The 25,333-nt window shown below is 47.8% G+C and overlaps 1 protein-coding gene across 4 annotated transcripts in view; it reads left to right on the top strand.

The window, feature by feature from the left end:
- The window catches only part of ERBB4 (erb-b2 receptor tyrosine kinase 4), a 600,803-nt gene that overhangs the window by 561,708 nt on the left and 13,762 nt on the right, over positions 1-25,333 (top strand). For all 4 annotated transcript variants that reach the window (XM_069860563.1, XM_069860561.1, XM_069860564.1 and 1 more), the window contains exons 21-25: positions 13,567-13,722; positions 17,525-17,600; positions 19,690-19,836; positions 21,482-21,579; positions 23,285-23,455. In XM_069860563.1, coding sequence (XP_069716664.1) covers positions 13,567-13,722; positions 17,525-17,600; positions 19,690-19,836; positions 21,482-21,579; positions 23,285-23,455 — 648 coding nt within the window. The remainder of the gene's footprint in view (positions 1-13,566; positions 13,723-17,524; positions 17,601-19,689; positions 19,837-21,481; positions 21,580-23,284; positions 23,456-25,333) is intronic.

Raw genomic sequence — 25,333 nt, 5'->3', positions numbered from 1 at the left:
GTTGTGATATGGAGGAGCTTCCTGGAGAGGCAAAGCGAGGATTCTGTATGTGTGTGTCATGTTCTAGTAACAATCTTGTGGGCAAGAAGTCATTTGATAGGTGCCCGCATGTGACCCCAGGCATCCTCACCCATCTCGGCGCCTCTAGAAAAGAAGTTCTTTCCGTTACAGTCTGTCCCACCTGGTGATTGTGCAGCATTTATTGACTTGGGGTTTTTTTTATGATTTCCTCTCTTTGAGTCTCCTTGCTGTGCTCCCGAAGAACCCTTACTGGAAAGACCTTTGTTAAGGTATTTCTGTTCAGGGGTGCCTCTGTCTGTATTTTAATCAGTGTATTTCATTCAAGAAACAAAAACATCTTAAGCCTGGTGCCAGTTAATTTTAATTGAAGAGGAGAAAAAAAAGAAAGGGCATGATTGGGTCCTTGGGGAAATGGTGAGTTTCTACAGCTGAGCCTTTGAAATATGTAGGCAGTTCAAAAGAGAGAGCGAAGTAACTGGGGATGCGGCAGCCAAGAGATGGAGGTATGGCTGAAAAGTCCCCGCCAAGAGACATATGGAAACTGTGCTTGGAGGTTTCTTGTATGTTGAGATCTGATCCAAATGAACCAAAACTGATAAAAGACCTTCTCCTTTCCTTCTCCTTTCCTTTTCCTTTCCTTCTCCTTTCCTTCCCCTTCCCCTTCCCCTTCCCCTTCCCTTCCCCTTCCCTTCCCCTTCCCTTCCCTTCCCCTTCCCTTCCCCTTCCCTTCCCCTTCCCCTTCCCTTCCCCTTCCCTTCCCCTTCCCTTCCCCTTCCCCTTCCCTTCCCCTTCCCTTCCCCTTCCCTTCCCCTTCCCTTCCCCTTCCCTTCCCCTTCCCCTTCCCCTTCCCCTTCCCCTTCCCTTCCCCTTCCCTTCCCCTTCCCTTCCCCTTCCCTTCCCCTTCCCTTCCCTTCATAGTTGGGGAGAAAGGTGAAATGTGACTCTCCTCAAAGAAGCCTTGGGATTGTGGAGGAGCCCAGGGGTGCCAGGTTTCACGTGCTTCGCGTGGAATTACTTTGCCATTGGTTAAAAACCATCTCAGTTCATTTTGCATGTCCCAGGGTGCTGCGCAGTGCCAGCAGCACTGGCCTAGGGCCTGAACCCCTCTCAGTTGTGATTAACGGGAAAGCTCCCTTTAAGTTTGGTGACTCAAGAATTGAGTTTTGAGACACTTGAATTGTTACTGTCAGTGGAAATATGCCTGCCCCAATTCCTCTTTGTTCTACTTCAGGTCACCTGTTTCAGCTCAGCAGTGCTCAAAATTTCCAATGTATTTGCCCACCCACATGCTCAAATCTCGAGATGTTGACGTCACTAGTCTTTTTCTTTCTCTTTGAATAAGTGATGGCATCCACTGCTCTGGAGATGACAGCTTGACAAAAATATAGCTGTAACTGAAGTGTTTGCTGTAGCTGGGAATGAGCAGAGTTCAATTAAAATGGCCAGTTCTTGCTTGCTGAGACGTTCCTCAGGTTGGGAACTGAAACTTCCAGCGCTAGGATGCGCCTTAAGAGTTAATGGGTTTTGGAAGCTTGAGTCAAACCATGTTTAGATGTTCCTGGGATGCAGGCGAAAGGATGAATCAGTTTTGTTCTGAGGACATAAGGAAGGTTTCTTTTTAGGCATTTAGAGCTTCACCAGTAGTTTGTCCTCTGTGTAGGACTGTGGTCCCTTGGCAGAACCGCAGAACCACTTTGCAGGACGAGTGAAATGGTGTGTAGCACAAAATATTACTGCAGTCAGCGCTCCATAATTGCCTGAGTCCATGTACCGAAAGGATAGAATGATACGGTATTTTGTGCGAGAACCTGTAACAAAGGGATGTGACGGCTTGTCTAAATTTGCCTTGGATGCAGGTGAGGTGCTGGAGTCCCCGTCCCTGGAGGTGCTTAAAAGGTGGGTAGATGAGATGCTTGGAGATACGATGTAGTCGTGGTCAGGTGCAGTTGGACTCTGATCTCAAATGTCTTCCAGCCATGCAATTTATGATTGAGTGTGTTATCCCCACATCTCCGTGGAGCTGCTGTTCCTGTTGTGGGGCTGAGCTGAGGGACGGAGGCGCAGGATGTTATAAACATCCCCCCCAGCATCCTGAAGTGAGAAGAAGAAAGCAGCAGGCTGTGTTCAGCAATTAACCCCCCTCCCTCCCAGTAAATGCCATTCCATCTGGATACAGGGATGTAGCAGGGCGCGGTGGCCGTTGGGCTCGTGCTCTGGGGGCCCTCCCCATTGGCACGACGATGCTCTGAACCATCAATAATAACGCAGGGTTTTAGCAGTGGGGAAAGAGTGTCTCTTGAAACTGCATTTGTGTCTTCCACCCACCTCGCTCTAGCATTCAGCTGGGTTTATTGAATAGGGTTAATGGATTATTTAGCAGGTTTCTCCAGCCATTATCACCTCGCACACTCTGTTTGAGTGGCTGCCCTCTCCTGTTCTGTCAGCTGTCCTGAGCTTCTCAATTAGAAAATGGAAGGGGGGAAAAAAAACATGGAGTAGGTAACTATGGTTACCTGTGATGTGGGGTTTTAAGAAGTGCTCAGAAACCGAGTGGCAACAGTTTGGAAGTTCAAAGCTTTAATTTATTCAAGAAGTCTCTTGAATCAGGGTATCAAAAGCATTTAGAATAAATTCAGAACATTTCTGTTTGTAGAACAATATTGCAGCCCTAAGCAGAAGCCATCGTGCATTCCCACTGCTCGCTCTGCTCACATAAGGAAATTGTCGTGGGAGAGGGTGAATGTGCCCTTGGTCCACTCTTCTCCTGCAGAGCCCGGTGGCCCTTGCAGTGGAACAGCTTGGGGAAGTGGAGGTTTCTGGGAGCAGCGGTGCTTCCGTTGTCCTGTGGTGTTCATAGAATGGTTAAGGTTGGAAAAGACCTCTAAGATCACCCAGTCCAACTGTCAGCCCAACCCCACCGTGGCGACTAAACCATGTCCCAAAGTGCCACCTCTATGCGCTTTTTGCACCCCTCCAGGGGTGGAGACCCCACCACTGCCCTGGGCAGCCTCTGCCAGGGCTTCACCACTCTGTCAGTGAAGAAATTTTCCCTAATATCCAATTTGAATCTTCCCAATTCCTATTTACACCAAAAGTATGGTTTGCAAAGTGGTCGTACGGAGCCCTGCAGCTCTGTTTGCCTTTCAAGTAGAGGTGTCTCACCTGGAAATCCAGCACCAGCCACACTATCTGCTGGGAAAAACAAACCTGGGTCATCCTAATTTACTGAGAACACAGGATGGTGCTAAAAGCTTTTAATTGGACCAGAAGTGCTCTACGAAACGTGTGTCTTGAAGTCAAAACCTCCCCTTCTCAAGCGTTTCAGGGCGTGCAGTGCAGTTATTGACACATTTTCCCTTTGTGCAGCAGGAAGCTGCTGTTTCTTCTTCTGGTAGGATTCCCATCAGAATATGTAAGAATGGACACTGAGGTGTTTCCCGTGTGCCCGCTGTCCAAGAGAAGGGGAGAATAAGTTCAGCTGTTCAAAAACATTGTCTCATCTGACGCAGCCGAGCACACAGAGTGCAGGAAAGACCTGGTTTGTCACATAATTTAGTTTACAAGGTGCGTCATGAGGTGAATACTGGAAAATCCTGCATGCACTGTGTGTCGCTGCCAGTTTATCCATGCCCTTCAGTGGAAAACGATCATCTGCTACTGGGTCAGTACTCGTTGCCCAGAAAGCTGTTTGGAAAAGGTGGGTTTGTAACTAAGGGGAGGGAGGAGTTGTATTGGACCAGGATTCCCGAGATCTAGGAACAGTTCCTGGGGGCAAGTCACGTTGTCTTTCTCCTTTTGAAACACAGCTTTGTTTATTATTTCATGCAATGGTTTGGGTTGGAAGGAACATTAAGTCCATCCAGTCCCACCCCTGCCATGGGCAGGGACACCTCCCACTGGATCAGGGGCTCCAAGCCCCATCCAGCCTGGCCTTGAACCCCTCCAGGGATGGGGCAGCCACCCTGCTCTGGGCAGCCTGGGCCAGGGCCTCCCCACCCTCAGCGTGAAGAATTCCTAATGTCTAATCTTAATCTATCCTCTTCCAATTTAAATTCATTCTCCCTCATCCTATCACTCCAGGCCCTTGCGAAAAGCCCCTCCCCAGCTTTCCTGGAGCCCCTTTCAGCACTGGAAGCTGCTCCAAGGTCTCCCCCGAGCCTGCTCTTCTCCAGGCTGAACAATCCCAGCTCTCTCAGCCTGGCCTCCTAGCAGAGGTGCTCCAGCCCTCGGGTCATCTCCGTGGCTTCCTCTGGACTTGCTCCAATAGATCCATGTCCTTCCTGTGCTGGGGACTCCAGAGCTGAACACAGGGCTCCAGGTGGGGTCTCACCAGAGTGGAGCAGAGGGGCAGAATCCCCTCTCTTGCCCTGCTGGTCGCACGGCTTTGGGTGCAGCCCAGGACACGCTTGGGTGATATTTGCTGGATCTGATCTTCATGCTGGTAATTTTGCTTTGTCACAAGACCATTTTCTAGAAAGCCAGCAGGGGAGCCCGTAAATGCTTACCCCAGGTCCTCCCATTTAGCCAACTTGAAACTAATATCATATAATTTATTAAGGGCACGTAAAGTTGAGGCTACTGCGGTTCGGTCGGATGCAGGGCAGCGCCGTGAAAGGTCACAGTTCTTACGGTGGTCTTTGAAGTGCTAGAGAATTTCGAACTTGTTCACGTTGTGGCCGCATTTGTTCTGAAGCTGAGGGAAGGCTGTGCTTGTATCTGTTAATACGGAGGTTCCTTATTAATAGGCTGCACACTTCATTGATTTTTAATTAATTTCTGAAGAGACACAGAGGATAAGTGCTGCAGCCCACAGACATCTCTGTACTTATTGCAGTCCACATCTCTATTGATCGCCTGCCTAAGGAGCAGAAGTAATCCATTTTAAATACACTTTCTTGGAGAGAGTGGATGCGCTACACAATGTACTCTCCCGGTTGGAATTGTGTTGGCAAGAGGTCACTGGTTGGGGTGGGGAGAAGCAGCGCGGTGGTTAGTGTGCTGCTGCCCTCCCCGGCACAGCCTGCTCGACGGCTTCGCTTCAGCAAAGCCAAGTTACCTCCCTCGTGGACAGTTTGTACCTGAGGAGTGTGAAGAAAGCCCCGGTCACCACTCCTTTCTAGGCCAGGTTTAGCCTGCCTGCCTCTGCGGAGGAGGGACCCGGTGCTGGTCCAACTGCGGCAATTAATAAGCGAGGAGAAGAGCGTTCAAAAAGCCCTTTCAAATCGTTAATGCCCTGATACCTTTTTCTTTGGCTGCCACTTTGAAAAGAATCAAACGCTTTCCAGGAGTATGTGATCCAGTGGGAGCTGAAAGCTCAAGTCTCTGAGCACTCCCCAAATCAGAGGATGGGTACGTCCCTCCTGCTGGTTCGCGTAGCACGAGTTACTGGAATCCAGTTTTCAAACAGCAATTCAGTCTTTGTCGTAAGGACTGTTCCTGCCAGCCTCTTAACCGGAGTTACTTGGCAGCGAGTGTTTATTGCCCAGTAAGGAGAGTTTTGCAGTAATAAGTTGGTTATTTAGCCAGTTAGCTCTTATTTAAAGGCTTCTTTTTCAGAAAAAAAGAGGTGTTGACAACACGCGGTTGTGGTTGCAGCCAAACAGTGCTAAATGCTCGGTGCTTCCTGGACGAGGGTGAGTTGTGTCAGCATCAGTGGGCACGCCAAGCGTTGAATTCCAACCAGCAGAGCCCAGGCACTGTGGTAGAGCTGGGGAAGGGCGTCTCTGGAGCGGGACAGCCATCCAGGCCTCAGCGTTCAGTCTTTTTCTTACTCAGGGACCGGTAGGAGATTTCCACCTCACTTCCAGCATCGGGCGATGCTCCCAAAGGGCAGGCTCTGGGAAACACCCGACTGGCCCACGTGCTCACCTTCAGGAGCCCTTGTGAGATGCAGATAGTGCTGAGCTAGCAGGGAGGCATCAGATGCTGAGCACTTTATCCAGGTGCTGGGGGCTGACTCTTTGCCCAGGAGCTCCTGGATTTATTAAGTTTCCGCTATTACAGCTTTTGGTCCTGTTCAGTTCTTGGAGGTTCACAAACTCTCTTGGTGAGTTTCTACTGCAGCAGATATTTGTGCGTCGCATCTCTTGGCCCGGTGAGGGTACGAGAGGAGCTGCAAAGCTGTATCCAGGTTACTGTGTCCTTATCGGCGCTTATTTTAAACGCAGCTACAACGACCATTTCTCTCACTTTTCCAGGCTGTGTAGTGTAAGCTGAACTGTGATTTACTTTAGATGCCATCAGAGAATGTTCCTGGCTTTTTGAGCACCTTGGGAATAGGGAGAAGGTACTGCAAGAGGCTAACATGTCCGCACGCCCTGCTGCGTGAGGACGTGCTGTGGTTGAGTTAATTGCCAAATGGAGAGGAGACTCAACCCCAAAGCTCCCTTCCTGGGGAATGTCGTGCATAAGAACCAACTCTTTTTTCTTCCCATCCTAAACAGCCCATGCAGCCGCGGCACAGATGTGCCTGTGGTGGGACCAGAACGTGGAGGTCACAGCAATATGGGCAGGATAGAAATAACCGGGTTTGCATCTCATTGCTCCTGATACCAAATCTATCCATGTAACGTCTTCCAGCAGAAGAACGTGAAGTGCTTCACAGGCTCTTTGTGTTCAGCACCAAACAATCGAGATGTCTCTGTAAGTTGAGGGAGGCAGGGGGACAGCGTGTGTTTTTCACTCTAGCTCAGACAGAGGGTGGGCTTGATGATGCCAGTGGAACAAAACCTCCTTCTGATGTACTGGGTACCTGGAGCCCTGCGTTCAGTTCTGGAGTCCTCAGCACAGGAAGGACGTGGAGCTGTTGGAGCAAGGCCAGAGGCAGCCATGGAGATGATCGGAGGGCTGGAGCACCTCCCATCTGAGAGCAGGCTGAGAGTTGGGGTTGTTCAGGCTGGAGAAGAGAAGGCTCGGGGGAGACCTTAGAGCAGCTTCCAGTGCTGAAAGGGGCTGCAGAAAAGCTGGGGAGGGGCTCTTGATCAGGGAGGGCAGGGACAGGATAAGGGGGAAGTGTTTTCAGCTGAAAGAGAGGAGATTGAGCTGAGATCTTAGGTAGAAATGTTTTGCTGTGAGGGTGGGGAAGCCCTGGCCCAGGCTGCCCAGAGCAGGGGTGGCTGCCCCATCCCTGGAGGGGTTCAATGCCAGCTTGGATGGGGCTTGGAGCCCCTGATCCAGTGGGAGGTGTCCCAGATCCATAAACCTGTTAGTTCAGTAGTGACCCTTTTATCTGTGCTTTGACAGGATGAGAAGGCACTTCTGATATTTTAATGCAGGATTGCTGTGGGTCTGGGCCTATCGAAATGTCTGCTTAGTCCAGTTTATTAAGTCTTGAAATGTCCTAAGCTGGTGGACTTTCTTGTCCTCTCATTTCTTTCTACTCTTTCTCCCTGTATGAGCCATCTCTCATTTTGGAGTAACCTCCCTTTTTCCTGTAGTTCTTATCTGAACTTCAGCCTCAAAGCCGCTTTCCCTTCCCTCTTGCTTCATGACTTTGTTTTGACCTGTTATGCTTTAGCATCTTCTTTATTTTGTGTTTTTGGCCGTAGCTCAGCAAGGTAGTAAATCAGGCTTTAGGACTCCTATTACTGGAAAACATAAACTGCAGCAGCCACGTGATGTGGAGCAAAGATCTAGCGTAGACTTTTTTTATTTCCAGGCTTGTTCTTTTGTTGGGTAATGGGCTGGTATGAAGCCAGATCATCTCAGTTTTGTGCTTCAGCTGAGTCAACCAGTGTACAGACGCACCCCCATGCATGAGACGATGGAATTTGTACTTCTGGATGATCCACACGTGGAAAGATGTAAAACCAAGATGCAAAATATTGCTGCTAACTTTTCTCATGCAATACTAGCTGGAGGTACTAGTGCAGGAGTTGTATTTGCGTTGATTGTCTTTCCATAGGGGTAATAATCGAGCTGCACTTCTATCCTGCCTCATAAGTCCAATACAGATAGTCTTGAGCTTGCTTCTGTTGGTCTGAAGACATTTAGCAACATCACAGCAGGACTGTGAGAGAAGGGATTTATTGGTAGGAATGTACACACAGCATCCACGCTGCTTCTATCACACTGGCTTGGACTGCAGGTCTAGCAAAGCTTTAGTTGTCTGGTTGGGTGGAGAGGTCCAAGGCAGCTGTAGGAAAATGATAGAATCATGGAATGGTTTGGGCTGGAAGGGAGCTTGAAGCCCATCCAGTTCTTCCCCCCTGCCTTGGGCAGGGACACCTCCCACTGGATCAGGGGCTCCAAGCCCCATCCAACCTGGCCTTGAACCCCTCCAGGGATGGGGCAGCCACCCCTGCTCTGGGCAGCAATTTTCTTCAAGAAGATCAAATCTGAAATAATTGAACTCCTAAATATTTGGGATTACACACTAGAATGGACCTCCCTTACTGGTTTTACTGGAATTGGATGAACCCAAGACGTGTTTGGAGCCCTTGGCTCCGTTGGAGGAGCACACGGCACGATGTGCGAGTCCCTGGCTCATTCTGTACAGGACATTAGCATCATTCTCTCTGCCTTGGCTGTGAGGATGACCTCCAGCCACAGCTCGCAGGCAGCCCTACGTAACAAATCACACCTCTGCAGCTGAGTCAGTGCATCTCAGCGGTGTCAGTTCTTCCCTCCCACAACTATCTCTGGAGGAGCAGCTACTGAGATGATTCTGGTTGCTCCTGACAACAAAGGGCACTGCGTTTTCCTTGAAAGCGTATTTAGCTGCAGGTAAAATTACACTTTTTCCATGGCGTAAGTGGGGGAAAAGATGATCATTTCAAGCTTTCTGTAGTGACTCCTGTTATTAAGGTAGCCTCCAGTTATGAGGATGAAAAGAGGGCACTCCCCAAGGCTGGAAAATTGATGTCCATGGGATTTGAGCTGGGCTGGAAATTTTCTTCGGTCACATCCCTGTTTGATGGATCTGTCCTGTGCACTTACTTTGGTGGGTGGAAGTTATTATCAAAGAAAGGCAGGCTGCTCTTCATTTCTGGATGGGTTAAGATCAACATTCCCTCTGTTTAGGGGGAAAATAATGTTTATTGGAGAAAGCAGCCAGAAGTCACACTGAAGGGGAAGAAAAAAAAGCCTTTCTAGTATGCCTGCTGTCTGCTGGTCCAGCTGAGATCCTCGGGGCAGGGGAAGCTCTGTGTCTTATTTTTCTTCCTTTGAATGGTCCTGCAGAATGAAAGCTTGCGTCTCACGCAGACATATGTATAAAATTTAATTAGTGAGTGATGCACACCTCAGTGCATCTCTGGCAGTCATCCCTAAAGGGCTTTGTGTCTAATTAAAATACGTAGAATCATGGAATGATTTGGGTTGGAAGGGACCTCAGAGCCCATCCAGTCCCACCCCTGCCATGGGCAGGGACACCTCCTACTGGATCAGGAGCTCCAAGCCCCATCCAACCTGGCCTTGAACCCCTCTAGGGATGGGGCAGCCACGAGTGATCTGGGCAACCTGGTCCAGGGCCTCACAAGAGGCAACATCTTCAACAATAATTGTCCTCTGTTTTTTCTCGCCATCTCTGGGATTAAAGTGATGGGTAGAGAACAGAATTCCCCTCAGTAAAACTGCTGATTATTTTCCCCCTAGTGATTTTATGTTAAGGCATCCTAGCAATAGTTACATTTCTAATGACAGTCTCTGTGATGAGGATGTATCAGTGACGGGTAGGTCAGGGCTGATTCTCGTTTTGGTGTGAGATGAATCTGCGCTCAGAGATAATGGGACGACTGATCCTTTATGACTTCGCATTGAAGTTCTTCCTCTCGGTGGTTTCAGCATCTAAGTCTTGCTCTATTGTGGATGTTCTAATACTTACACTAAAGTATGGGGTTTCTTATAACTGGACTTCTTATACTTTGATATTTGTGGGGTATCTGCATAGCTCTAATTTGGACAAGTCCTAAAAGATGTGTAACTTCCACAGGTCACCCCACAAATGGCACAGTGCAGCATCTTCTGCATCGGGCTTTCAAGTGTCATTTTTACAAACAGATCTCTTCCCATTGTCAGGGTCTGGGAGCAATTGCAGGTTCGCTTTGTAACTCTTATAAAATTTCCTCTTAGTGTTTGATCCTGGGCTTTTGGGTGGTGATGGCACCGGCTGTGTAATGCAGAGAGTATTTTGTTGTTATCGTGCTTGTGTGTCCCATCAAAAGATAAGAGATGCGTATAGAGCACTTCTACCAGGTTCAAACCCACCTTTGAATGATAATTCTGGGCTTTGTAGAAGTTTAGACAGTGTTGCTGCAGTGAACGCTGGAGGATTCCCATATGTAGATTGTTTTCTTTCGGCTTGTATAATTTCATTTACTGAAAATATGTACATATATATACCAGTTCTTTTACATGCCCCTGATCCACCTTTAAACTCGATGATGGGGTATCAGGAAAATCGTAAAATTATTGGGGTTGGAAGGGACCTTAAAGATCATCCAGTTCCACCCCTGCCATGGGCAGGGACACCTCCCACTGGATCAGGGGCTCCAAGCCCCATCCAGCCTGGCCTTGAACCCCTCCAGGGATGGGGCAGCCACAACTTCCCTGGGCAACCTGGGCCAGGGCCTCATCACTCTCACAATGAAGAAATTTCTCCCTATGTCCAGTCTAACTCTGCTCCTCTCCAGTTTATCCCCATTGCCCCCAGTCCTATCACCACAAGCCTTTGTAAACAGTCCCTCCCCAACTTTCTTGTAGCCCCTTCAGGTACTGGAAGGTTGCTAGAAGGTCTCCTCAGAGCCTTCTTTTCTCCAGGCTTAATAACCCAAACTCTCAGCCTGTCCAGTCAAACATTTACACTGGGTTTTCCTTAGGGAATTTACATTTTTGCGGGTCACAGAGCTGCAGAGGATTTTATAGCTGTCAACCTTACAGGGGTTGGTTGCAGCTTTGCAGATAACACAGGTGGGAAAAAGCCCCGAGAAGCTCGTTTGGCAGAGGTGAAGTTAACTGTGAGTAGAGCAACGCACAGACAGCCCTTCCTTCTGGATGGAGAAGAAAACCAGGTGTGGGGTTGGTTGGGAGCAGTATTTGAGCTACGCTCTTGTGTAGTGAAAGATGTAGGACTGAAGAGGGGCGCTTCATCCCCTGGAAGGTGGAGGAGGAGGTCGTGAGGTGCAGGAGCAAAGTGTTTGGGGGAAGCACAAGGGCAAGGTGCACACGGCTGGGGCCCTGGCTTCCAGGGCAGCTCTTTCAGGAACTGCGGAGACCCAGCACAGTTTCAGTTGCGTTGTCTTTTGCTGGGTTAGATCTCTTCAGCTGGTAATTCTTGCGCTAAGTCACGGTGCCTCTGGTTTCATGGTGTGTTTGTTGTGTGACTCAAGATTGTTTGACCGAAGAGAGTTATTTGTCCTTTTCCTACAGGTTTTAATTGATGTCAAAACCCATTATGCTTTCAAAGACTTACATTTCTGGTGCTCAACAGCCAGCAATATTGATTTGCAGTTGGCAGGAGGGTGTGTTTGCTCCAACTAGCAGTGCTTTTAGAAACAAATTCCATTTGCTTTGTGCCAAAGAGTCCCTGTGTCCCCTTTCAAACTACCTTCATGTTGACTGCAACAAAGCCTACCACATTAAAAATGAAATAGCGTTTATGCCAAATGGTCTCCCATGTATTTTCAAACCTTTTAGCGGTGTTTGCAGTGAAATTTTTCACCTAAAAGGCACAGCAGTTCAGAGCTCCATTTGATGCTCGTTGTAAAGACGTGCTTTCAGCCAAGAAAGGGCTGCATTCTGGCCTAGTGACGATGAGTGGTGGCTTACCCATATGTATTGTCCTCCTGGTATCATAAAATCATAGAATCATTAAGGTTGGAAAAGACTTCTCAGCTCATCCAGCCCAGCCATCAAAACAACCCCACCATGCCCACTAAAGCATGTCTTGAAGTGCCACATCTACATGTTTTCTGAACCCCTTCAGGGACGGGGACTCCTCCACTGCCCTGGGCAGCCTCTGCCAGGGCTTTGCCACTCTTTCCTTAAAGAGATTTTTCCTGATATCCAATCTAAACCTCCGCTGGCACAACTTGAAGTCATATCCTCTCATCCCATCACTTGTTACTTGGGAGAAGAGACCAGCACCCACCTCACCACAACCTCCTTTCCAGCAGCTCCTTTTCTCCAGGGTAAACAACCCCAGGTCCCTCAGCCGCTCCTCATAACCGCTGGTCTCCAGCTCCTTCCCCAGCTCTGTTCCCTTCTCTACACACGCTCCAGCCCCTCAATGTCCTTCTTGTAGTGAGGGGAGCAAAACTGAACCCAGGATTCGAGGTGCAGCCTCACCAGCACTGAACATAAGGGCAAAATCATTTTCCTGCTCCTGCTGGCCACCCTATGGCTGATCCAAGCCAGGATGCTGTTGGCCTCCTTGCCCGTGGGGCTGTGTGTATGGGGATAGGTGTGTGTGAGCTGCTTGTGCTGTGGAAGGGAGTGAAATCTGGCCCGTGACACCGAGGAATCTGGTTATTTAATCACTACCTGTGACTCTCTGAATTAGCATCTGTATTACGGGATAATACGATCTCTTTGATACTCAACAATGACTTTTTTAAAATGACTATCTATATTATACAGAGCTAATATATCGAGCAATACCTTAAGGGTAATTATCAAGTATGTAATTTCATCTGTAGGTTCTTATAATGATGGTTAATGTCATAAATGCCTTTTAATGAAATTATAGGCTTGTAACCCTGCCTGACTATCCTTTGTGTGCCATATAATTAATAAGACCAAGCTTTGCTGTTCATCTTAGTGTCACACAACATCACATAAACTTCCATAGTGATGGTAGATGGTTCGTCTCACAGAGCAGGAATGAGGTGAAAGCCAGGCAGCTTGAGTTAATGTTACTTTAAAGGCGGCTGGATGGGCTTGTTGACAAAAGCACTTCTAACAGACTCCGCATGCTCATAAAGAAAATGGCCATTGATCTCATGTCTTATTCTAATACTACAAGAGAGTGAAAAAGCAAGTGTGCAGCAGCACTTGGAATCCAGAATTGTTTTCCTTCTAATCCACTGAGGATAGTAAAAATTCGTGTCCAACTTTAAAGCATTTGGAGATGGATAAAGCAGCTTCATCTTGAATTGAAGACACTTGCCTGGAATGCAGAGGAGCTGGGATTGTTTCCCAGTCTGGCCTGACGTCTGTGGGGCTCTGGTGAAGTGCGTTATTTTTATGGCCTTCAAATTTCCTGTCTGAAAAATAAGGGCTGCTGTAGTTGTTTTCTTCGTCTCACGTTTCCAGATTTTAATTTTACTGCAGTGAAGGAAATATCTTTGTGGCTTTTTGTTGGTTTTTTTTTTTACCTTGGGCAGTTACTATAGAATCTTACGGAATTGTTGACATTGGAGCCTAACGTGGTCTGGTCCCACCTCCTGCTCAGAGCAAGGGTGGTGGTTGAACTTCTGCCCTCTGGGCCATTTTTCTTATCTTGAACACTAAGAAAAGAACCATGGATTTTACATGTCACCAGTGAAAAGTAGTTCTAAAAAATCATATGAGACTCATTAAGATTATTTTACTGTTCTTTGTCCTTAGGGAATGATGTACCTGGAAGAGAGGAGACTTGTCCACCGGGACTTGGCAGCCCGTAACGTCTTAGTGAAATCACCGAATCATGTGAAGATCACCGACTTCGGCTTGGCCAGGCTTCTAGAAGGGGATGAGAAGGAGTATAATGCTGATGGAGGGAAGGTGAGTGCTGTACCTGTCTGGAAGTAAATATAAGGTGCTGTGACCAGCCTCCTGAAGTTGTCTTTAGGGCACTGTATCCCTATGGGACTGTTATCTATGACAGAAAGTCTGTTGGGAACCGAGCAAACTGTGCTCAGACAGCACACATAAAACCTGCTCATTTTTTTGCTCAGTGAGTTTCTCCAGGGCTGAAGTATAATTGTGTGAGCAGTTTTCACACTCGGAATTAGGCTTTGCTCACATGGTCCATTTTGTATCTTGTTTTGGAGACTTCTAAAGTCAGTGGAATGAGTGACGGATGTTCCAGGGTATTTCTGCCAAGGCCGTTTCTCTGTTCAGTGTGGACCTCAATAACTTGTGGTCCCATTTTCTGAAACAAGTAATTCTCCAGGAAACAAAAAGGAAGGGCAGGGAACACATTTGTATTTGTAGCATATGAGAGTTTATGTATGCTACGCAAAGAGCCACTTCTTCTATCACATTGGAAGACCCTGCATGTGCTATTTCTTCTGTGCAATAGCATGCTCAATGCCTGGCTACTAAAAAATCATGGAATCATATAATCACTTGGTTGGAAAAGAGAGATCTTCGAGTCCAGCTGTACCTGTCCACTGCTAAACCAGATCCCTGAGCACCTCATCTGCCCGGCTTTTAAACCCGTCCAGGGATGGGGACTCCACCACCTCCCTGGGCAGCCTCTGCCAGGGCCTGAGAACCCTTTTGGTGAACAAATGTTTCCTGATGTCTAATCCGAACCTGCCCTGGTGCAACTTTGTGGCCATTTCCTTTCATCCCATCACCTGTGACTTAGGAGAAGAGCCCAGCACTCACTTCACCACAACCTCCTTTCAGAAAACTGCAGAGGGCGATGAGGTCTCCCCTCAGCCTCCTCTTCTCCAGGCTAAATGACCTCAGGTCCCTCAGCTGCTCCTCATAAGCCTTTTCCTCCAGCCCCTTCCCCAGCTCCGTTCCCTTCTCTGGACGTGCTCCAGCCCCTCAATGTTCTTTTTGCAGTGAGAGGCCCAAAAGTGAACCAGGATCTGAGGTGCAGCCTCAAATGCCAAGTCCAGGGACATGATCCCTTCCCTGCTCCTGCTGGCCATGCTGTTTCTGATCCAAGCAAAGATGCCGCTGGTCTTCTCAGCCACCTGGGCCACTGCTGGCTCATGTTTAGCCAGCTCTCCACCAACAGCCCCAGGTCCCTCTCTGCCAGGCAGCTTTCAAAGCTGGCTTGAGCATAATTTTGATACCAGACATTTTCCCCTATTACTGCGCAATATCCGTGTCGCGCCTCACCTCATTGCTAATGCCTTCGGATTAATGCATTATACAATTCAGAAGGCTCCGAGTAAGGGCTGTGAGTTTATTCTGCTGCTGCCTGCTCCCTGAACATCTTGAAATTCCACATTTCAACCTGTCACAAAATCCCGGGGGGACTCTGCTTCTCCTGTCATTCCTTTCCCTGACTGTTCAGTTTGCTTTCTGTCTGCTTGCTCTCTGTTTTCCTGCGCTCGCTCATGCCCTTGGCTGGGCAGACAGCTGTTCCCAGCGTGTGCTTTTCTCCTCGCTGGGCTGCGACTTTATCCGCGTGGCTGCTGCCCTCGGCAGCTGCTGCATGGATTACATCGGCATTTCAGTCTATGTGGTGAAGAGCTTGAAAGGAGTCACCGGTGCTTCCCCGTTTCCCCAGGAAAGGGACCTTCTGGCAGGGAAGGGGGGGTTTTGGCAGCCTTCCCCAATTCCTTCAGCTCTAATCCTCTCTCCGGTAGCCCCTCTGCCTTTTCCCTCTGTCAGCCAGTGAATGACAGCAAATGAGCTGGTACTCGCAAACCAGCTGTTCCCTGGCAGCTGTTAGACGCTGCCTTGGACTTGGGAGGCCAACCGCACCGCTGGGAATACCAGAGCAGGATTTACACGTCAGTTGTGTCACTTCCCAGCTCCAAAGAAGCATTCTGTGAAATCCAGAAGACGTTGGCAGCTTAGAATTGTTCTAAGACAGATTCAGGCTGGATGAAAGGAAAAACTTTTTCACCGTGAGGAAAATAAAGTGACTGAACAGGCTGCCCAGGGAGGTGGTGGAGTTCCCATCCTTGGCAATTCTCAAGTTCAGAGGGGATAAATCCCTGAGTAGCTTGGTTTGATCTCATAGCTGGACATTCTTTGAGCCTGAGGTTGGCCAAGAGACCTTCTGAGGTCCCTTCCAACCCAAGTTATCCTGTGATGAGCATTTCAGCTTTGCTACTTGCAGTTGTTCAAGTTTGGAGCGACCCAGTCGTCTTTAATGAGAGTGAAGGCAATACACTTCTGCAGAGCTGAGTGGAGGAGGATGAACTGTCTTTGCGAGAGCTAAGCCAACCTTTATTAGAGTGCTATTTTTGCCATAACCGTGCAGGTTATGTTCATTAGTCAACCTCATGGAAGAGCACATCCTCTGCTTTTACACCCACCATCTGTTCAGATTTCACAGGCAGTTCTGCATCTCTCTGCTTTATTCCAGTACATCTTCCGTAGCTCCAAATTAGAGGCAACCCATACAAGTCCACAGCAGGTAAAAATCTGGTTTTAATGTGCGTCCATTAGAAATTAATGGACTCGCAGGCCCGGCTTGGGAATAGGAAACACCGTGAACTGCATTTTAGCAGGAACCCAAGAAGGTGAACCCTTACACCAAGCCTGGGTTTGTGTTTGACATCACGGCTCAGAAGACATGAGCTCCCCCAGGGGTGACTGACAGCCAGAGGCTAACTTGGAGCTTCTGACTTGCTTTCAGGAGCAACTTTTCTCACTGCAGCAGTGATATCGAAAGCTGGGAAAGCAGAGTGTTGGATATTAGGAGTCGGAAATTAAGCGCTGTAACTTCTTCCTATTGTCTGTTTACTCTGATGATGATGATGATGATGTGAACAGTGAAGTATTATGGACACTGCATTATTAAGTAGCCTCGTTAGGGAGCAATCGAGAGAGCAGCATTGGTTTATCAAACTGTTGAGGTAAAAGAGCATCTGTACTGCACTTTCTCTGCTGTACCTCAGGTTTAGGGGGACTGGATGTAATTTTGGCCTTGATCCTATCTTTACATGAGTGTGATGAAAAAATGAGTTGTTCCACTACATCCAAATCAGTAACATTTGGGAGGTTCTGCAGATGACTGGTGTGTAATTCTCCCCTTCAGATGTTTTGTGAGGCAAAGCCCCATTCTGGAGGGGAGGAACAACCATTTTCCGTGCTTAGTGGTGCTGCTTCTTTTTGAGCTTGTGGTTGGAAAAGGAATCAGTGAGGAAGCTGATGTCTACATATAGGATTTAGAATCATGGAATGGTTTGAGTTGGAAGGGATCTCAAAGCCCATCCAGTCCCACCCCTGCCCTGGGCAGGGACACCTCCCACTGGATCAGGGGCTCCAAGCCCCATCCAGCCTGGCCTTGAACCCCTCCAGGGATGGGGCAGCCACCCCTGCTCTGGGCAACCTGGGCCAGGGCCTCCCCACCCTCACAGCAAAACATTTCTTCCTAAGATCTCATCTCAATCTCCTCTCTTTTAGCTCCAGACCTCTTCCCCTCATCCTATCCCTGCCCTCCCTCATCAGGAGCCCCTCCTCAGCTTTCCTGGAGCCCCTTTCAACACTAGAAGCTGCTCTAAGGTCTCCCTGCAGCCTTCTCTTCTCCGGGCTGAACAACCCCAATTCTCTCAGCCTGGCCTCCACGGGAGGTGCTCCAGTCCTCAGATCATCTCCGTAACCTCCTCTGGATCTGTCTCTATCTTTTTATTTTGTCTAAGCTTGCCTCTCTCTTGCCTCTCCCTAGATGCCGATTAAGTGGATGGCTCTGGAGTGCATACACTACAGGAAGTTTACCCATCAGAGTGACGTTTGGAGCTATGGTAAAATCTTCATGTGATTAATTTAACCATTTCTCTCAAAGCACTAAACCAAGTTGTGTTGCTGTATTAAAGACATCCTTATTTCCTAGACTTTTCCTAAAGGAATTTATTCCAATAGTTTTTGCTCTTCCCTGGTTTTTTTGGTCTCTTTTTGAATGTATAACTGTAAACAGCAATTGTTTCTTGTCTCCTGTGTTCCCTGCTCACTAAAGCACATTATGGTGATGTCCCTGCCAGGTGAGAGCCGGGAGGCCTGGGCTGGTGCAGGCTGGCTGATTACTATGACAGAAGAAGGCCTCTTTCAGCTCAGCCACAGATCCATAAAAACACAGCTGCAGGTTATACTTCTCACCAGTCCTTTGAAAATCCTGACTCTAAAAGCCGTGAATGTCAAAAACCATTTTGTGGCTTATGGGGACTTTCTGTACCTGCAGTCAGATAAAAGGGAATTTGTCATAATACAGAGCAAACACAGCAAGAGGAGGAAGGGTAGAGATGAGCTTTCCAAGCTAACACAAACAAGCATGCATTGAATCATAGAATCACAGAATAGTTTAGGTTGGAAGGGACCTCAAAGCCCATCTGGTTCTACCCCTGCCGTGTGCATGGACACCTCCCACTGGATCAGGGGGCTAAATTGGCAGAGAACTTGGGAAGTGGCTACACAGCTCAGCTTGTGTGGACGTAACACACACCAAAAAAGTCAGGTTTGAGAAATGAGATGTTCATTATTAATTCCGTTATCCAGGCGAGCTAGTGTGGCATATCTGCTGAGCTGTCTGCCTGTTTACTAGTACAGCTCCTAGTAACAGGAGCCCCATCCCTGGAGGGGTTCAAGGCCAGGCTGGATGGGGCTTGGAGCCCCTGATCCACTGGGAGGTGTCCCTGCCCATGGCAGGGGGTGGGACTGGATGGGCTTTGAGGTCCTTTCTGAACCAAACTATTCTGTGATTCTATGATTCTGATAAAATCATCTCTACCTCTGTAGATAGAATATTTCAGCACATCCAGGGCTATGGACTCATTTGCATTTCCATTTGTTGTATCATTTTAAAAGGAAAAGGTGCACAGTTCTATTCATTACTCACTTTTACCTGTGGGTAGCAGCAAAAGACATCATTTGCCGTGACTGGGTAGCTGCCCTCTTCTATCCAGCTGAGGAAAACACAGCAGAGTGAAATCATTCATGTAAAGGTGCTTTCCCCTGGTATCCAGTATACCCTGTATCGCTTAGTTCAAATTAGCTCCTGCCTATGAAATGCAGTTGAAATGCTGGCAGCCCCCAATATCCATAATCAGAAAGGACAAGGCTAAAAACAATCGGCAAGTTGTAGTTATTGAACATCAACAAAGAGGTGAAGGAGGGTGAAATAAATGTGTGTTGTACATACAGTAATGTTGCCCATCACCAAAAATAAAAGTTGAACTGGGGTGAGAGCAGCACTGTCACTTTCAGCTTTTGCTGGGGGAGGATTCTGTTCCTTGTGATACCTGATCTTTACTTCCAGGTCCGATGCCAAAACAAATCCTGTGGCTGTTCACAACAAGAATCTTGGGTTTAAAGCACAGCGCTATCGTAACTCATATCCAGGAGGGCATTTAAGGAAACAAATACTACTAGTGGCTGTGAGTGGCTTCCAAGGCCAAGACAATGATATAATGTTACTCAGTGCTCTAACGGGGGGGGAATTGATGCTCTAAGTTAGGCAACAGCTGCAGGTTTTGCCCTTAAAATAATAGAGTACATCAGCCATTCCTTTTCCTTTTTGATAGGGTGAAAGAGTACACGTTCTTTTGTTATTGCATCCGTTCCCTTTACCACAGTTTATTTGTCTGAGACCTTTCTCTTACGCCTCAGATCTATCACGGTGCTTATTGCTCCAACAAAGATGAGGGAAGATGCTTTTGGCGATTAACCCAAAGTGCTGTTTCACCGTTTTCTGCAGCCTCTTACGTGACAGACCAAGCTCCAGTGGTTTCACAGCACTGGGAATGAAGAGATTGGAGTCCAGAGCTGGGCCAGAGTGCTGGGATGGAAGAAATGGTGAATGTGTGACCTCAAATGTTAACACCCTTCTGTTCTGTCCAGGAGTCACTATCTGGGAGCTTATGACCTTTGGTGGGAAACCGTACGATGGAATCCCAACTCGAGAGATCCCCGACCTCTTGGAGAAGGGAGAGAGGTTGCCCCAGCCTCCAATCTGCACTATCGATGTTTATATGGTGATGGTCAAGTGTAAGTAATTGTGGCTTTTAATATCCCTGTGCTCGGTGCTGGGGGGGTTTAGAGCAATTGCATCGGCCGTCTCTGGCCGTGCTGGGTAAGAGGCCAGGCTGCTGCTAAACAAAAGCTTCCACAGCTACTGTAAATTCCATTTCAATACGCAGAAGCTATGAATTTAGCCACGAAGGGTTGAGTTAGCTCGGCTCCTTATTACTGTCAGATGGTATCTCACATTCTTGCAGCGAAGGCAGAATTGTGTGATTGTTATTGTAAACCCTTGTCATTGCCATGACAATTGATTTTGATGTTAAAAAAGATAGTATTAAACATAATTACCGTACATGGATACCCAACCAGTGAAGGTTGTGAGGAGCAACGCTGGTTCCAAATATTGAGGAAAGAGAGCACAATTGTTTTATTGTTAGGAAGAATGATGATTGCTATAAAGGTACAATTAAATTAATACAAGAAATACTAGGGAGAGGATAATTTTTTATCATTCTTAGTCCAGTAAAATAATTTAAGAAAGGAATAAAAGGACAACAGTCAGGACATGGTTTCTTACGCCCCTTTTAACTCTGAGCTATGCACACAGTATCCTCCAAGGCTGCGCTTCTAATTTTGAAAGAATTAGGAATGTCTCTCTGGTGTTTCTGACTTAATTTAAGTGAGATTAAGATAGAGACATCTCATCCATCTTCTGTAGTCCTTTCCCTCTTGTGTTGCACACAAAACCACTAGAAAAAAAGAAAAAACGCAACTGGAAGAGGTCAATAAGGTATCTCCTGCAAACAGCTGTACTGCACGTACAGGTCTGGAGGCTGTCTGAATAATGCAAAGGGTTTGTGTTGGTTCAGCCCAAAAATGTCCCACCTGATAAGATTTCTAATGAGTGTGAAGCGAATCTCAGTGGGCAAAAGGAGGTCCTAGTAGATGGGATGTTCTGGAAGAGAGAAGGTTACACCTGGATGTACAGGCTGAGTCTGGTAATGTTTGTGTGCAATTCCTTACAAGCCACAGCAGCTTTGTTTTTCCTGTGCTGGGCAGTTAAACGGCACGAAGGAGATAAAGCCTGCTTCATTCGGCCTCATTCGGCAAAATGAGAACATGTTCTTGGGAACCTGCCGATAGGATCTTCCATTAGCAGAAGCTGACACTGGGATTAACTACTTGCTGCTGGTGATACCCATTCTACTTGCTTGTTTTGCAGAAAGCATTAGCAGGGATTGAGAAATGTTGTTCCTAGTGAATGTTTTGTGGATAGTGAGGGAGAAAAAAAACCCTTACTGAATTAAAACGGCATCTAATTACAGAATCTTAGAATGGTTTGGGTTGGAAGGGACCCCACAGCCCATCCAGCCACTCCCTTATCGTGGGCAGGGACACCTCCCACTGGATCAGGGGCTCCAAGCCCCATCCAGCCTGGCCTTGAAATCAGTGTAGTATGGAACAATCTAGTCTTCTCTGTCTGAGACCTGGTGTTTTCCATTTTAGATGCATCCTAGAGTTCTACCTTTCTGTTCTTTGGGGGTCCTTATTGCCAGTTTTCTTTAGGCCAGAGCTGTCAAGCACTTCAAGCTTGTGCATTCTTAGAAACTGAATGATGTCTTCTCTTGACGATTAACTGTTTGCTTTCTCACCTTTCGTCTGTCCCCAGGCTGGATGATCGATGCTGACAGTCGGCCCAAATTCAAGGAGCTGGCTGCTGAATTCTCCAGAATGGCTCGAGACCCACAGCGATACCTAGTAATTCAGGTGAGCAACTTTGCAACATGATGCGGGGGGGGGAGCCAATTCTGTCTGTCAAACCTGCCTGTTAGGGGAGTTGCCTTTGAACCTCTCAAGTTCAGGGGGGTCTTGAACTTAAAGCAAGCAGCGACCACAGTGCTGTACGAGAATGAGGCAGAATGGCCAGTGACGGTAGCTCAGTAATAATAATAATAAGATAATTGGTAATTCACTTCCTAGGCTTGTATTCATGAGCACATTTGCAAGATCAGCCTTTGAAAGTTGCTCTGTACTTTGCATCCTCTCACCAAAGAGATTTGTCCGTCAATGGAGAGTGGACCAGCTTTAGACCAAGAACTTAGGATCATAGAATCATTGAATCATTTGGGTTGGAAGGGACCTTAAAGATCATCTAGTTCCAACCCTCCTGCCATGGGCAGGGACACCTCCCACGAGATCAGGCTGCCCAAGACTTGCCTGGTTCTGTGATTACTTAGGCTGAATCTTAGGGAATAATCGTGAAGAGATTTTTCCCTGCACTGCTGAGATCAACCTCCTTTCAGGAGCTGCAGAGAGCAATGAGGTCTCCCCTCAGCCTCCTCTTCTCCATAGACAACCCCAGGTCCCTCAGCTGCTCCTCACAACCCTTGTTCTCCAGCCCCTTCCCCAAGCAAATCAAGAGGATTTGTGGTGCTAAATGTGGACTTTCTCTTGCAGTTTTCCACACTGTGTTAAATTGTAAGCTCAGATACAAATTATTCTGGAAAAATCAATCTGATCAAATGACTTCGTTAGATAGGACATGTTTCCTTATCCCAAATACTTCTTCCCTCCCTGCTTTTCCTCCCCCTGCTGCAGAGTCTGGCAGGTATTTCATCCTGTGAGGCTTTTTTTCCAGCAAAGCTTGCAGTCAATATAGAATCGTAGAATTATTAAGGCTGGAAAAGCCTTCTAAGCTCATCCAGTCCAACCATCAGCCCAACCCCACCGGGCCTGCTAAACCATGTCTTGTAGCACTGCCTCTACACGCTTTTTGAACCCCTGCAGAGATGGAGACTCCCCCACTGCCCTGGGCAGCCTCTTGCAACGCTTCACCACTCTTTCAGTAAAGAAATTTTTCCTGATATCCAATCTAAACTTCCTAAATATAGGCCTCATGCTTCTTGAGGAGAAACGAGGGTAACGCCATTGCACTGGTACCTTTGCCATCGCGACTGCCTCTTCCTCCCCTGATGCAAGGATGGCAAGTTTTCTGTTGAGCTTTTAACCGGTCTGTGTGCACCCAGTAGCAGAGCTGTCATTCCCTGCTGGATTCCACACATGGCATCACAATTCCTGCAGGGTGGAAGGCCGTTCTTTAGCTGTGCAGTTCAGTTTGGCATCATTTCTGTGGGCTGTGAGGTGTTTCAGGCATGGGCTGCCTCTTGTGATGTTCTGTGGCTCCAAGCAAAGCACAGCCCTGGTTTGTCTCTCCAGCTCGTAGGTTCTACTCCAGTAAAAACACATCTGTGCTCAATTTATGCAGTTATTCCATTTCTGTCATTGTATTCCCTGTAAAAAAAAAAAATCCTAATGAATGATGTGGCTGTGGTGCTTTAGAACAAACAAAGCAGCGTGTGTGATCCTTGTGTCCTGGCCACCAGGGCACGAAGAAGGCTGAAGTTCTCTGGAAACTAATTAATTTAAAGAAATTAACTTTTGCTGTTTTCCTCTCTCCATACAACCTATTTAGGGAGATGATCGTATGAAGCTCCCAAGCCCCAATGACAGCAAGTTCTTCCAAAACCTTCTGGATGAGGAAGACCTGGAAGATATGATGGATGCTGAAGAGTATCTTGTTCCTCAAGCTTTCAACATCCCGCCTCCCATCTACACCTCCAGGACAAGAATTGATTCCAACAGGGTAAGAGCAAGCTCTGACAGAAAATACTGTTTATTCTAAAAACACAGGTTGAGACTTAAGCACACTAGTGAAACGCAAGCTAGAGGTGCCTTGGGAATTAGAAGCTCCTATTGTAAGGAGAGTGACCACAAAAGCGTTGTCACTGGGTTCCCTTTTCATTGTGCCTCGGTGTGTTGTAAATTAATAGCTCAGCCTTGAGTAAGCGAAGGCTCGGCTTGACCTGAGGGCAGAGCTGAGGCTCGTGAAGTCAAGCAGTGGTGTTTCTCGGCACGTGCTGCCCTGGCCAGGAAGCGCAGAGCTCTGTTTCTGCCTTCCCTCAGTCCTGTTCTCTCGGCAGGGTTGGCACTGCGGGCAGCTGGCATCTACAGATAATGCAGCTTTTGTGCCTGGAGCCAGATTCCAGCCCCTTTTCCTCTTTATAAGCGATGCTTTCATGGTGCTTCTTCACAAAGATGTGTTTCTACTGAGGGCATTGCAGATTTTAGCATGTTAGTCTTCAGAACATACCTGCCAGGTGAGGAAATGCAGGGGGAGCTGAGGGGCAGAGGGTGTCCTGGTGGGATCCAGCTCACATAACATCGAAGATAGAATCTCAGCTCTTCATCTAGGCTTCACTTTGTGTCATTGGAGAGGGGTGGGTGCACCCAGTGAGTGGTTATTGGTGCCTGTCTTGGACATTTACAGTGGGATAAGTTACTTTCTGGAGGTGTCTTTCTCTATCCACTGACTACTGAGAGCTCCAGGGCAGTCTCAGAGTTGGTGCCTGCGCTCTGGTGCGCTGGATCCTGTCCTGAATGCCTCAGTGCCACCTGACGCCAGGTTTCCAGAATTTCTTTTCACTCCCAAGCTCCCTGCCTGCAGCTCTGCCCTCTGCCTGTTCCTGTGTGTGGCTCCATCCTTCCAACACTTTAGTTGCCGCGGCTTCTCACCAAACTGAGAGATGATGAAACGCGTGATTAATGTGAGGTTATTGACACAAGCATCTGGTGTATTTAGGAATTGGGGACTTGGTTTTGTTTTCTCTCTGTTTTAGTGGAAAAGCACATTTTAAATATTAGGTGGAGGCTCATGGAAAAGTTGGTGTGTATTCTTCATGCATTAGAAACCTTCTGGATGTTTGTTTTTAGCCAAGGTAGTTCCAAAGTCATAGAATCAGAGAATGGTTTGTGATGGAAGGGACATCAAAGCTTGTCCAGCTGCAACGCCCTGTCATGGGCAGGGACACCTCCCACCGGATCAGGTTGGCCACAGTCCCATCCAGCCTGGCCTTGAACAGCTCCAGGGATGGGGCAAAATACCCTGGTTAGAACAGATGACTCCAGGTTGGATGGGGCTTGGAGCCCCTGATCCAGTGGGAGGTGTCCCTGCCCAGGGCAGGGGTGGGACTGGATGGGCTTTGAGGTCCCTTCCAACCCAAACCATTCCATGATTCTGTGCTTCTAACTGTTCTTCCAGTGAAGATCTGTGTTGATTTAAAACAAACTGTGCAGTAGCTCCTTTAGGGTAGCAGCGCCTCTGCTGTGCCCAGCTCGGTACAGATGGGTGTCAGCTGAAGAAGTCACACAGAATTGAAATGCTGTCAGAGCTCCCTGTCTGCGGTTGTCTGGTTCTGTCTCTGTGTTTCCTTTGGATGGGTTGTGATTTATGCCTGTTTGGTGCAGTGAATATTAAAATTACACAAGCTCGTTATGGTGCTGCTGCAGCCGGAGATGCCGAGTGAGTCGATGCAGCTTTGGTGGCTTGTGTTCGCTGTGCCTGGCAAATTGAATTTTATGGGGAGATTGCCAGACAGTTGGGTGAAGTAAAACACACAGACAAGAGCTACGTGATCTTCAGAGCTACGTGATTTTCAGAGCTCAGAGGCATGGAATGCACTGT

This window comes from Phaenicophaeus curvirostris, chromosome 7 (assembly GCF_032191515.1).
Source record: "Phaenicophaeus curvirostris isolate KB17595 chromosome 7, BPBGC_Pcur_1.0, whole genome shotgun sequence".
In the NCBI taxonomy this organism is placed as follows: domain Eukaryota; kingdom Metazoa; phylum Chordata; class Aves; order Cuculiformes; family Cuculidae; genus Phaenicophaeus; species Phaenicophaeus curvirostris.
The sequence above is the reverse complement of the archived record's forward strand: the minus strand, read 5'-3'. Positions and strand labels throughout refer to the sequence as shown.